The following is an 11,153-nucleotide window of genomic DNA, read 5'->3' as shown; positions in this document are numbered from 1 at the left end:
GCCGCGCATGGCGTGACTGACCCGCCTCGGTTCAAAAATGTCAAAGTGGGCGCTGCTTCTTGACTCTTGTGTCTTTCGCGCTCCACTCGTCGTTCCTTCCTTCCCTTCTTCCTGCCACCACCACCATCCACCCCTCGTACCAAATACGCCCACCATGGCGCACGAACAGGCATTCCACCGCAGGACGGCCACAATGGGCCGCGGCTCCCCCTCGTCCCCAACATACGGCGCTTCCAGCTCCCCTCCTACCGCAAGGGCAGGCATCGCTGGCTCCTTCTCCGCAATGATGGCTGCCCAGCAGTCCTCGCCCTCTGCAAATGCATTCGCCATGCAGAACGCATCTACCTCGCCCCGATCTCACGGCAGCGGTCAAGCTAATGGTATCCCGATTCCCTCCGGTGGCCGACGTCCTTCCGTCTCCCACAACATGCCAAAGGTGCTCACACCGTTCAACACCTCTTCCATCAAGATCCTCTTGCTAGAGGCAGTGTCGCTCGGCGCCGTAGACATGCTCAGGAAGCAGGGATACCAGGTAGACTACGAGAAGGACGCCATGTCCGAGGACCAGCTGATCGAGAAGATCAAGGACTACCACGTCATTGGTATTAGAAGCAAAACGAAGCTGACCGAGAAGGTATTCCGCGCTGCAGACAAGCTACTTGTGGTCGGCTGCTTCTGCATCGGTACCAACCAAGTCGACCTCTTGGCTGCCGCTCGTCGAGGTGTCTGTGTGTTCAACTCCCCCTTTGCCAACTCGCGCTCGGTAGCCGAGCTAGTCATCGGAGAGACCATTGCCCTCTCGCGTCAGCTCGTCGATCGCGCTTCGGAGCTGCGAAGGGGCGACTGGCAGAAGGTATCCAAGGGTTGCTACGAGATCAGAGGCAAGACATTGGGCATTGTAGGGTACGGACACATTGGTAGTCAGCTTTCGGTCCTGGCTGAGAGCATGGGTATGACTGTGGTCTACTATGATGTGTTCCCTTTGATGCCTCTGGGAACCGCCCGTCAGACTGAGACTCTAGAGGAGCTCTTGAGTGGTGAGTACATACGATGTGGACTGGTCCAGAGTCTAGCGACTGACGAGAACCGCCTCTCTTTCCCTCAATGCAGTTTCCGACTTTGTCACACTTCACGTACCCGAGATTGAGGACACAAAGAACATGATCTCCACTGCGCAGCTTGCCTGCATGAAGAAGGGCTCTTACCTGCTCAACAACGCTCGTGGTACCGTTGTCGACCTGCCCGCCCTATGTGAGGCTCTGGAGTCTGGTCACCTGGCCGGAGCAGCTGTGGATGTCTACCCACGCGAGCCCAAGGGCAACGGCAAGGGCAACTTTGACAACGATCTCAACCCTTGGGCTACCCGTCTTCGTGCTTGCCCCAACATCATCCTCACACCTCACATCGGTGGATCGACAGAAGAGGCACAGAGGATGATCGGTCAGGAGGTTGCCACAGCTCTGATTCGATACATCAACTTTGGTGGCTCGGTAGGCGCTGTCAACTTCCCCGAGGTCGACCTACGTGCCATCACTGAGGCTGATCGCTCGGTCATTCGAATTTGCCACGTCCACCAGAACCAACCCGGTGCGCTGAGGAGCATCAACTCGCTTTTGGGCAACTACAATGTCGACAAGCAGCACACGGATTCCAAGACTGACGTCGCATACTTGATGGTGGATATCAGTGGTGTTAGTGAGGAGGAGACGAGTAGGATCTACGAGAGTGTCAGTGGGCTGCCGACGAACATCCTGACCAGGCTGTTGACCTAAGTGGGAAGGACTATAGAGAATGTGGTGGCTCAGAGTGTAGATGAGCCACGATCGCACTTTGGCGATGGCGATTGGCGACGCATCGCAAACAGGGCGACTCAACGTCGTCCTGCCTTGATCCCCTAGACTTTTCGACGAGTCTACTCAGTACACACAATGGAATGATACATCCTTTTGTCACCGTCATATATTGCTTTGTGACTGTCGAAGACCTGACATTGAGGTGATTCTCATCGGTGCGGATCCAAGGAGGCATGCTGAGCTGCGCAGAGTTGCCCGATCGCGCCTCGGCGCCCCAATTTCGCATGAAACGCGTCGTTCCTTTGCCCACTCGCACTCGCCCTCATTGCTAGAACCCCCACCGCCGCCAGACCGTGCTTCCCTTTTGCCTCTTGACGACATCCATCAACAAGATATTCAACAGACACTGTGCAGATAGAGTCAGCTTACATCGAACACGGATGAAATAATCGCCATCTGGGTGCTAGAACGGCTGCTTCGTAGAGAGGCTCGAGGCGAGATACTCTCGGACAAGAACAGGTGGAGACTCTAGGCCCCGTCCTCTGGCCGCCTGTCCCCACCTTTTGCGTCTGTACCGCGACCAGGCATTCATCCATGGTCGCAGCCAGGACCATGCCGACCAAGACGAGCATCAAGGCTGAGAAGGATGGGAACGTGCAGGCTGTGGGAGATGCGGACAAGGCGAACCAGTCACCACTGGCGGCAAAGACACTTCGACACCTCCAGACTGCCGTTCCAGCCGCGAGTAGAGCGAGCGCCCCTCCTTCCTCAACAGGCGTCACCTCAGCGGCAGCAGCGATGAGCTCACCAGCTCAACACGGAGACGCCGAAGCGTCTGCTGCCACGCCCCTTGCCCCTTCCACGTCTGAGACGGACATCTCTCAACTCTCGGGAAAGGCGCTTGGCTCGCAGCAACAGCAACTCGCGCGTCGAGCAACCACGTCTTCGCCACTACCTCCGGACCTGCTGAGTACATCACAAGCAGCAATGCAAGGAGCACCGCCTACATTAGCAACGGAAATTCTGCCTGCGCCGCCTGCCCTTCCTTATGACCCTAGCTACCCGCCGCTCAATCCCCAGGGCGCTGCTGGAGTGCTGCCTTTCCCGCTCGCTGCTGCTCCATTGGCCGCTGCTGCTGCTGGTGGTCGTCCAGGCTTAGACGTCCTGGTCAACGGGAAACCATCAGCCTCTGCGCCCACCGCTCCTCTCCATTCCGTTTCCCACACTTCTGCGCAGGACAAGAAGCGGAAGCAACCCGTCTACTCTCTTGCTACGCCCGAGGGGTACGAAGGTGTCATGCCGTGGGCACTGTATGCGATTGTGAATGGCAAGGCAGAGGCGCTGGATAAGAAAGGAAGCAAAGGAAAGAGGAGGAGAGCTGGAGGAAAGTCTGCTAGTGCTGCTTACGATGGGTGAGTGTTTGTGTGCAGATCTGAACAGCTGCCAGCCGGTCAGGGAAAGGCGGTACTTGCTGGCCTACAATCCTGGTGGGGCTGGAGAGTCGCCTCGGAAGCTACTAGCAGGAGCACCTTCGCTCGGAAGATGGGATCGTTGCCTCCTGTTTATACTGACATCGTTCTTTCGCACATATTCGCATTATCAGAAGGACATCTAGGTCTGCCACACCCAATGCAACTACGGGAGCGCCTGTGCACTCCACGAGCGATGTACAAGCGGATGACCGGCCCCAAGGTGGCTTGCCAGCCGACACCGCCGAGTCAGCTTCTAGTGCTGATGTCTCTATGGCAGACGTGCTGGCTGAGCCGGCCCAGTCGACCAAAAGTGCCGCTGGTGTGGTCAATGGCGGTACGTCAATGTCGGCGCCAAATACAGAGAACGATCAGGCTGTCGGTGACATGCAGGTCATAGCAGACTCCCCGTCCATTGGTGCAGATATGACTTCATCAAGTGCCACCGAGGGTATTGACGCCCTCCAGGCACCGCGGTTGCCCACGCACGCCCAGGACCATGGTGCCGCCCTTGCCCCGACCGCGCGATCGGATGGGCAAAAGTCAGATCGCGACTTGGCCCAAGCATCGCGACTTGACCAGCTTCCCAACACTTCAACAGTCGCTCCATCTGCCCTCGACGGGGAGATGGAAAGCAACAAACCACAAGACCAGGACATCGCAATGGCGGAGGAGGGAGATAGCACACAAGAGGGTAGCAGTAGTGGCCTGGTTCCGACGGGGAAGCGCGCAACGGCAACAAAAAAGCGTCGCTCCACTCAGACGACGAAAGCGCCGGTGACAATCACAGATGGCAACACGACTCCATCTAGAGCGTCATCAGTGTCAAGAGGCGAAGTGTCGGAAAGCGGCAGTGTCACAACACCACACCGCACCGCCTCAACCTTGATACCAGAGGATATTAGTGGCCCGTCTAGAGATGTGCTTGCGTTGTCCGCTTCACCTACACTCGCATCTCTATCCGCGGCGAGGCCAACCCGAGCAGCAGTAGCCAAAGTAGCGGCAAGGGGATCATACTACGATGCCAGTACATACGAGGTGCAAAGCCCCCTCCAAGCTGCTGTTGTGAAGAACATTCAGACGACTCCTAGATCCACGTCAGCCAATCGTCGAGTAAACGGCTCTGCGAGCAGGGCAGTAGCGACTTCTGCTTCATCATTGACAGGAACACCGACACCGACGAGTAAAGCCGCTAATGACAAGGGAAAGGAGAAGGAGGTCGACAACGCAGTGGATGGCAAAGAAGGACTCAACGAGGAGGCTCTGAATGAGGACTTCTGCTCCACTTGCCGAGGTACCGGTCACTTTATCTGTTGCGATTCTTGCCCTCGCTCCTTTCACTTTGCTTGCGTCAATCCCCCTTTGGATATCAACGAGGTCCCCCTCGATGACAATTCCGAATGGCATTGCAGAGCATGCTCAGCACAGCGGCGATCAAGCAGCCAGGGGACTCAGAAGAAGGGCAGCGCCAAGCAACAACGCAGTGCTGCTAGAGGCGGGCGCTTCTTTGCTCCTCTCGTCGATCAAACCGAGAGCAGCAATCCCTCCATCTTTGCGCTTCCGCCCGACATCAAATCCTTTTTCAAGAACGTTGCCACAGCAGCAGATGGATCTTATCAGGACCTCGGTCGTCAGCGAGCGATCAAAGCTGACCGGAAAGGGTTGATCGAAGAGCGAGACCCGTATCGCTTGAAAGACGCCAAGGGGAAGGACATCCTGTGCTACCACTGTGGACAAAGTGCCTTGCCAAAGGACTGGAACCCTCGCCGTGGCGATGATGCCACTCCAAACTCCTCGTGGCGCTGTCTAGTCTCATGCGACTATTGTTCTCTACATTGGCACCTGGACTGTCTCAACCCACCTCGAGCAAGCATCCCGTCCTCACTGTACAAGTGGAGATGTCCTTGCCACATCGAGGACCTTCTGGTCAAGACGCGTACTGCCAAAGCAGGGACACAGCTTCAAGTTGTAGACCTCCCAGTGCCCACTTTGCTCAACACTGGCTTCGGGCCCGGCAAGATCTATCGGCCTCGGGTTCTCAACTCGGGCGTGATCGACATCGTACCCGATCCGATGGACACCTACTTTACTGCTGCTTCTTCGTCAGACACCTCTGGCAGGAGTCTCCAGCCTGGATGGATGAATGGCGGCCGAGCAGACATGCCCCCACTGGTGGATGGTGAGATCCCCGGGGGTGGTATGAGAAGAGTCAAATTCCGTTTGCCGGAGAAGGTGGTGCGGACAGACTGGTGGATGAAGGTCCTCCAAGGTGGTAGAGATGCTCTTATCAGCGGGGAGAAACGGGGAGCAAGCGCCATGGAACTCCTGGCTTCGATTGCGACGGATGAGCTCGAGCATCAAGGAGAAGCAAGGGACTTGGTGCAGCTCGCACTCACTGGCTCTCAACCCCCTTCGATGCGTGTCCAGCCCTTGGTGAGCCACAGTAAGCCGCAGGAACCTCTGAGAAAGGGCTTTGTCCCCCATCCGGGCGGTAAGCTCAAAAGGGAGGAGGACGAGCAATGGGCTGAATCGGCAATGAGGGGCAGCTTGCACCTAGTAGATGACGAGGAAGAGGGAGCTGTGACAGGAAAGGCAAAGACGAATGGAAGTGTCCGGGCGGCGGCAGTCTCTGCATCAGCAGCAGTACCTTCAGCGTCTTCGGAGAGCGACCTGACGGATCTCAGTGACGAGGAGGGCAAGGGCAAGGCAAAGGCGAAGGTCGCCTCGAGCGAAGCGATCGACGATGCTGCCACGCCTCGCTCTGGCAAACGTGCCAAGGTCGCTCACCCATCCGACAAGGCCTCGTCCACGCCGCTCACACAGGAGGAGCTTGATTCACTGCTGGCTGTGAGGGAGCTGATGAGGAAGAAGGGAGAGGGAAAGTTGATGAACTTCCTCATGGCAGAGTAGACCTCCCGGGCGTTGCCCTCGGGAATTACGTCGCTCTTGGCGGAGCTGCTCCCCTGCTCGCTCTCGAGCTGCAATACCACATCCATCATACTCGCACTGCTTCTTGTTTTTCTCCTCACTCCATCTGTATCTATCACTACTATTCCCACTCTGCAATCGGACAGCAAGTGCACGAACGTTTCGCAGGCTGCCTTTTAAATCTGTCTGCTGAAGGGGAAGAAGGCGCCGGCGGAGGCTTTTGGTCCGTCTCCACTTCTGCCCTTCCTCCTTCCTTCCTTTCTTCCTTCCTTCTCCACAGATACTCTGACCGAGCGCTGCATAGACAGTCTAGATCAAGATCTAGCTTCCTCTCCTGCAAGCGGACCCTCTTAGGAGGAAGAGTCCTTTGAGGAAAGGACCGAGGCCGCCCTCAAGGACAAGGGACCAAGGGACCAAGTAGCCCATCCAGACCCACGGACCGCAGAGCAGCATGCCTCCGCGTTCCGACCGCAACATCCAATTCTCGGGCCCTGCCGTACCTGCCTTTTTGCAAAAGTTGCACGCTCAAGTAAATGGTGGTCGAGCTAATGGAGCTGGAGCCGCAGGTGGGGGAGAGAGGGGGAGGGGTGATGTTTTGGGGGCTATGGGAGGGGGAGGGGGAGAAGATGAGTGGGATCAGATGTTCTCCTCCTCCTCCTCTTCGTCTACTGCTGCAAGAGGAGGGCAAGGTGAGGGAGGTGGTGTGGCTGAAGGTGAAGGTGAAGAGTGGGATGGAGCGCAAGTGGTGGTCCTCAAGGAGGGGAGACACCTCACCGCCGAAGATGTGAAGCGGCTAAGAGACGAGGAGGCGGATGAGGCTGGTGAGTCAAGGTCCGAGGCGAGATTGTACGAGCTGCGTGAGGTCTGCTTCTTCTCCAGAACTGATCTCCTCTCCCACCTCGTCACAGCTTCCCCCCTGACACCCTCTGGAAGTACCTCCAAAACACCCACGATAGCCACTGCCTCCTCTGCTTCCCCCTCGAAGCGCCCTAGAAGGGACCCCGTATTGTCCACCGAGACGGAGGAAGCGCCCCTCCTTGCCCTCTCCTCTGGCCAGCAGCAGCAGAAGAAGGACCAGAAGGTCAGCACGAATACCAACAAGAAGGGCAAGGGAGAGACAGATCCCCTCTCCTCTGTACGAGCCCTAATCGAGGCGGATCGGCGCAGCAAAGACGACCAGAGCAAGGCAGCGGGAAAAGAGGACGCTGCGAGTAAAAAGGAGAGGAAGCGACGTGAAGTCGAAACGGAGAAGAGAAAGAGGGGAAAAGGACTCAGCTTTGGCTTTGAAGATTGAGGCAGTAAGGCTTCGAGGGAGGTAAAGAGGAAAGGGGACCTCTTTCCCACTAACTCCTCGCCGGCCTGCTTGCCAGCCAAGCGTGGAGGAGGAACAATTCGATGATACGCTAAAGTGGACCTACAACAGCCCGAGGCGAGCCAGCGGGTGCTACGCTGCGCTACAGGCTGGCTCTGGATCTGGCTCTGGACCTGAACGCCTGAGCTGGACAAAAGGCATGTATGTGGCTCTACAGTGCTGTGCAGTGCAGTGCAGTGCAGTGTCAATTGTCACTTCACCAGCACCAGCAACAGCAACAGCAAGAAGTCGATCGATCGATTATTGCTATCAGTAGCAGTACCTCTTTCAGGCAAGCAAGCAAGCAAGCAAGCGAAGAACTTTGCGAACAGCCTTTCTCTCTCTCTTAAGATCATCTCAAGGAAGGGCGGCCCCCTTCGGACCTCCCCTCCCCTCTCCCTTGGAGCGAAGAGCGAAGAGCGAAGAGTGAAGAGTGAAGGAAATCGCTTCGTCACAACGGGCAGCGAGCAGCAAGCAGGCAAGCAGGCAAGCAGGCAAGCAGGCAAGCAGGCAAGCAAGCAAGCAGTACATGTCCAAGCAATAATTGGGGGAAAAAAAAATGAAAGGAAAGAGAAACAGAAAGGATATCTAAGGGCTAGACGAGACGAGACGAGACGAGGGCAAGAATGGAGGGAAAGGAGGAAGAATGCATATACAATGTGTAGAATTGGGAAAGAGGGAGAAGGGGTGGGAGAGATAGGTAGGTAGGTGGGTAGACGATCCTGCGCTACAAGTAGGAACGGTAGTCAAAGAAAAGAAGAGAAGGGGGAGGTCAGAGGACGTAGGACGTAGGGAGAAGGGAGGGGGGGGGGGGGGGGGGGGGGGGGGGGGGGGGGGGGGAGAGGGAGGAGAGGTGTCTAGAGTAGAAGCACTTGAGGGAAGAGGGGGAAAGGAAGAAGAAGGAGAAAAGGAGATTGGCAAAGGCAGTGCAACGCGATGATCGATCCAGTGGTAGATGCTTTGTGAGACCGAGATCGAGACCGAGGGTGGGGGAGATATAGTCCATATGTTTGAGTTGAGTAGTTGAGTTGAATTGAGTTGATCGTAAGGAAGATCAAAGAGGGGGAGGACGTGCGAGCGAGGGAGGAAGTGGGAATTGCACCGAGATTTAGAGGAATACGGCTACTCCGCCTGCCAATGTAGCGAGTGCTACCAGGAGCAGTGTCCTCAAATCCACTCCGGCTCCCACAGCTCCATCATAAGGGTTCGTCTTGACCGTCGAAAAGGTCGCTGTAGCAGCCGTTGCGCCAGCAGACGTAGCAGCAGCCGCCACTGCGCAATTCGTCGAGTTGACTACACTGTTCGTTGTCCCAATCCTGTACCCCAAGTTGGCCACTGCTACTTGTGAATCTCTGACTGGCACAGTTAGCACTCCAGCAGAACTGACTGTGAGCTGCATAGGTACGGCAGAGGATACGGGTGTGGCGAGCCCGGTGCCGGAGACTTCGTAGGAGAGACCGTTCCAGGTAGTGTTCTCCGTTGCGTCGACCCCTGCTGCAGAGAGGTAGGAGACATACACGGTTTTGCCTGCCCAGCTGGGGACATTGTACGACACCTGGACGGTATTCATTGAGGAGCCAGAGTAGGCGGGCATGGTGTTGACGAGGATGAGGGACTGGAGAGCACCACCTTGGTACTTTGTGTAGGCAGCTAGGTTATCGCTATACCCAGACGGTGCGTTGCTAAGGGACTGCGATGCGATTTGCACATCGCAAGTAGCTCCGATGAGCTGAGCGACGGCTGCATAAGCATAGTAGCTCGACCTGACATGAGGCGCCGTACTGGCATTTTGAATGGGCAGCCAAGCCGCTCCCCAGGAGTACGTCGTCATGTGCATGTGGACATTGGCTACACCGACCGTCGCAGCATAGAGGTGGAAGTTGAAGACCCACAGGGTCTGGGCAAATGTCGGACTGATTCCCACCAGGCCTGTGGGACCAATGGAGTTCATCTCACGGAGATAGTAGGCCTTGCCAGTGGCGTAAGCCTGGGCTGACTGCTGCTTCCATTCCGCAAATTGAGAAACGGTGGTGGATAGGTCGAGCAGGAGAGCTGTGGTAAGTGTGTAGGTGGACACTCCTACGTAGTAGTAGTAATCATGCTGATTCCACCCAGAAATGTAGATACCATTGTCGATGGCAATGGCCGAATCGACGAGATCATCAATGCGATACGGGTGGCCATTGGTTGTGGCCGTGGTGGCGGTGCCGGCAGGCTCGAAGAAGTTGGTGCCGATGTTTCGTGACTTGAGGACATTGTCGTAAATGTCAAGTGCCACAGCTTGCCACTGCAGGGCAAATGCAGCGGCTGACCAGTTGGACGAGGTTCGGTAGCCATTGGTGACAAAGAGGTCTGGCTCATTGCCCAGCTCGAAGCCTACGATTTTACTCGTAGTCATACCGTCGAGGGCGGCTGCAGCGGTGCTGACCATGAGGTCCTGCCAGCCACTACCTTGGTAAGCCAGATTGATGTGATAGGTAATGGGGGTATCGGTGGGAAAGTTATTGAAGACCTTGAAGTAATTGGGACCAAACAAGTAGGCATTCGTCTGGTCAGAGTCTCCACTGGGATTCTCTTGAATTGTGTAGCCGCCGATGGAGTTGGAGTAGACCTGCTGATCTCCTGCATTGCCGCCGATTCTAAGGTGGGGCGGCACTCCAGTGTAATTGGCCATGTTGGAAAGGAGGTTATAGGTGAGGGGATTCGGTGTCGCTCCTCCTGCAAATTCAAAGAGACTGGTTGGCTCGATACCGAATCCAACAAAGTTTGAAGCCAGCACTTCCGAGATGGGCGATGCCAGTGTGGACTGAGCGGGCGGGGTGAGGGAGAGGGTATAGGTAGATTGTGCCTGAGCGGCGGGCGCAATGGCCAAGAGTGCGGCGGCTGCTACTGCGACTCCTGCGGATGCGAAGCTGAAGTTGGAAGGTCCATCACGAACACGAGTCCTTTGTCTCTTGCGCCGTGTGGATACAGAGGGGCCGGAGGAAGAGGTGGATGCAAGGTTGGAAGTCATGATGAAGAATGGCGAGGGAGGAGGAGGAAGCTAGGGTGGGTGGCGCTAGAACTGATCTTGATGGCGATGGCGACTGCTTTTCTTGGTAGTTCAAAGAGTGACTGTGGGAAATGGCTGCAGCGCTGCGTCTGGTAAAGTAAGATGATGCAAGCTACGAGTGGCGAAAATGAGCCTACGAGTACGTCTGTGCGAGGGTGGGCTGGTAGCCGGTGCCGAGGGAGATTGAAGAAGGTGCGAAGAAGGCGGATGGAATAAGCTCCAGATAGACGAGCACACCAGGCACGATTGTTTTGAAGGGAGAAAGAAGAGGAGGAGACAAACAAAGTAAAGAGAAGTAGGAAGAGTGTAGCGGGGGAATGTGGAAGTGGACTCGGAACCAAGGGCAATCGGAGAAGGGCTGACGGGAAGAGGTGGGTGCGGGGGCATGCGTCCGTCCGTCCGTACGGCCATCGGGAAATGGCGCACTCGGCAGCAGCCAAGAAATGTTTCAGGAGAATCTGGAGCAACCGGCAGCCGAGGTGGGCGGGCGTGGGTGGGCGTCTGCTGCTGCTGCTGCTGCTGCTGCTGCCGCTGATGATGAAAGCCTTCACGCCAACAGA

The 11,153-nt window shown here is 56.5% G+C and overlaps 5 protein-coding genes across 5 annotated transcripts; 3 read left to right on the top strand and 2 right to left on the bottom strand.

Annotated features, from left to right (window-relative positions):
• Window positions 1-193: 193 nt before the first annotated feature.
• On the top strand, window positions 194-1,772 carry BCV69DRAFT_248879 (putative 3-phosphoglycerate dehydrogenase; the record flags this gene model as incomplete). Its single annotated transcript, XM_025490314.1, has 2 exons — window positions 194-1,037; window positions 1,111-1,772. 2 exons carry the CDS (start codon window positions 194-196, stop codon window positions 1,770-1,772), a joined length of 1,506 nt encoding a protein of 501 aa, XP_025347971.1.
• A 1,600-nt stretch (window positions 1,773-3,372) lies between these two features.
• BCV69DRAFT_199815 (hypothetical protein) lies at window positions 3,373-6,407 on the top strand. The gene has a single exon (XM_025489670.1). It carries the CDS (start codon window positions 3,536-3,538, stop codon window positions 6,170-6,172), a length of 2,637 nt encoding a protein of 878 aa, XP_025347970.1. The 5' UTR covers window positions 3,373-3,535; the 3' UTR covers window positions 6,173-6,407.
• On the top strand, window positions 6,408-7,657 carry BCV69DRAFT_199858 (hypothetical protein). The gene is made up of 2 exons (XM_025489673.1): window positions 6,408-7,011; window positions 7,099-7,657. The coding sequence occupies exons 1-2, from the start codon at window positions 6,642-6,644 to the stop codon at window positions 7,482-7,484; spliced, it is 756 nt and encodes a 251-aa protein (XP_025347969.1). The 5' UTR covers window positions 6,408-6,641; the 3' UTR covers window positions 7,485-7,657.
• BCV69DRAFT_199821 (hypothetical protein) lies at window positions 7,619-8,690 on the bottom strand. Its single transcript, XM_025489671.1, has 2 exons — window positions 8,382-8,690; window positions 7,619-8,169 (listed from the first exon to the last, which is right to left on the bottom strand). The coding sequence occupies exons 1-2, from the start codon at window positions 8,545-8,547 to the stop codon at window positions 7,754-7,756; spliced, it is 582 nt and encodes a 193-aa protein (XP_025347968.1). The 5' UTR covers window positions 8,548-8,690; the 3' UTR covers window positions 7,619-7,753.
• Window positions 8,566-10,766, bottom strand: BCV69DRAFT_199828 (hypothetical protein). The gene has a single exon (XM_025489672.1). The coding sequence runs from the start codon at window positions 10,552-10,554 to the stop codon at window positions 8,650-8,652; it is 1,905 nt and encodes a 634-aa protein (XP_025347967.1). The 5' UTR covers window positions 10,555-10,766; the 3' UTR covers window positions 8,566-8,649.
• Between the last annotated feature and the right edge of the window lie 387 nt (window positions 10,767-11,153).

The sequence above is a fragment of the Pseudomicrostroma glucosiphilum genome (genome assembly GCF_003144135.1).
Source record: "Pseudomicrostroma glucosiphilum strain MCA 4718 unplaced genomic scaffold BCV69scaffold_7, whole genome shotgun sequence".
NCBI classification, from domain to species: Eukaryota; Fungi; Basidiomycota; class Exobasidiomycetes; order Microstromatales; family Microstromataceae; genus Microstroma; species Microstroma glucosiphilum.
This window is presented reverse-complemented; position numbering and strand designations above follow the sequence as displayed.

Excerpts from the sequence above, each read along its gene's own strand:
- BCV69DRAFT_199815 (XM_025489670.1), top strand. The coding sequence starts at position 3,536 with ATGGCAGACGTGCTGGCTGAGCCGGCCCAGTCGACCAAAAGTGCCGCT.
- BCV69DRAFT_199858 (XM_025489673.1), top strand. The coding sequence starts at position 6,642 with ATGCCTCCGCGTTCCGACCGCAACATCCAATTCTCGGGCCCTGCCGTA. Across the intron at positions 7,012-7,098 it reads CGAGGAGGCGGATGAGGCTG|CTTCCCCCCTGACACCCTCT; the intron begins GTGAGTCAAGGT and ends ACCTCGTCACAG.
- BCV69DRAFT_199821 (XM_025489671.1), bottom strand. The coding sequence starts at position 8,547 with ATGGACTATATCTCCCCCACCCTCGGTCTCGATCTCGGTCTCACAAAG. Across the intron at positions 8,170-8,381 it reads TAGACACCTCTCCTCCCTCT|ATTCTTGCCCTCGTCTCGTC; the intron begins CCCCCCCCCCCC and ends TCCTTTCCCTCC.
- BCV69DRAFT_199828 (XM_025489672.1), bottom strand. The coding sequence starts at position 10,554 with ATGACTTCCAACCTTGCATCCACCTCTTCCTCCGGCCCCTCTGTATCC.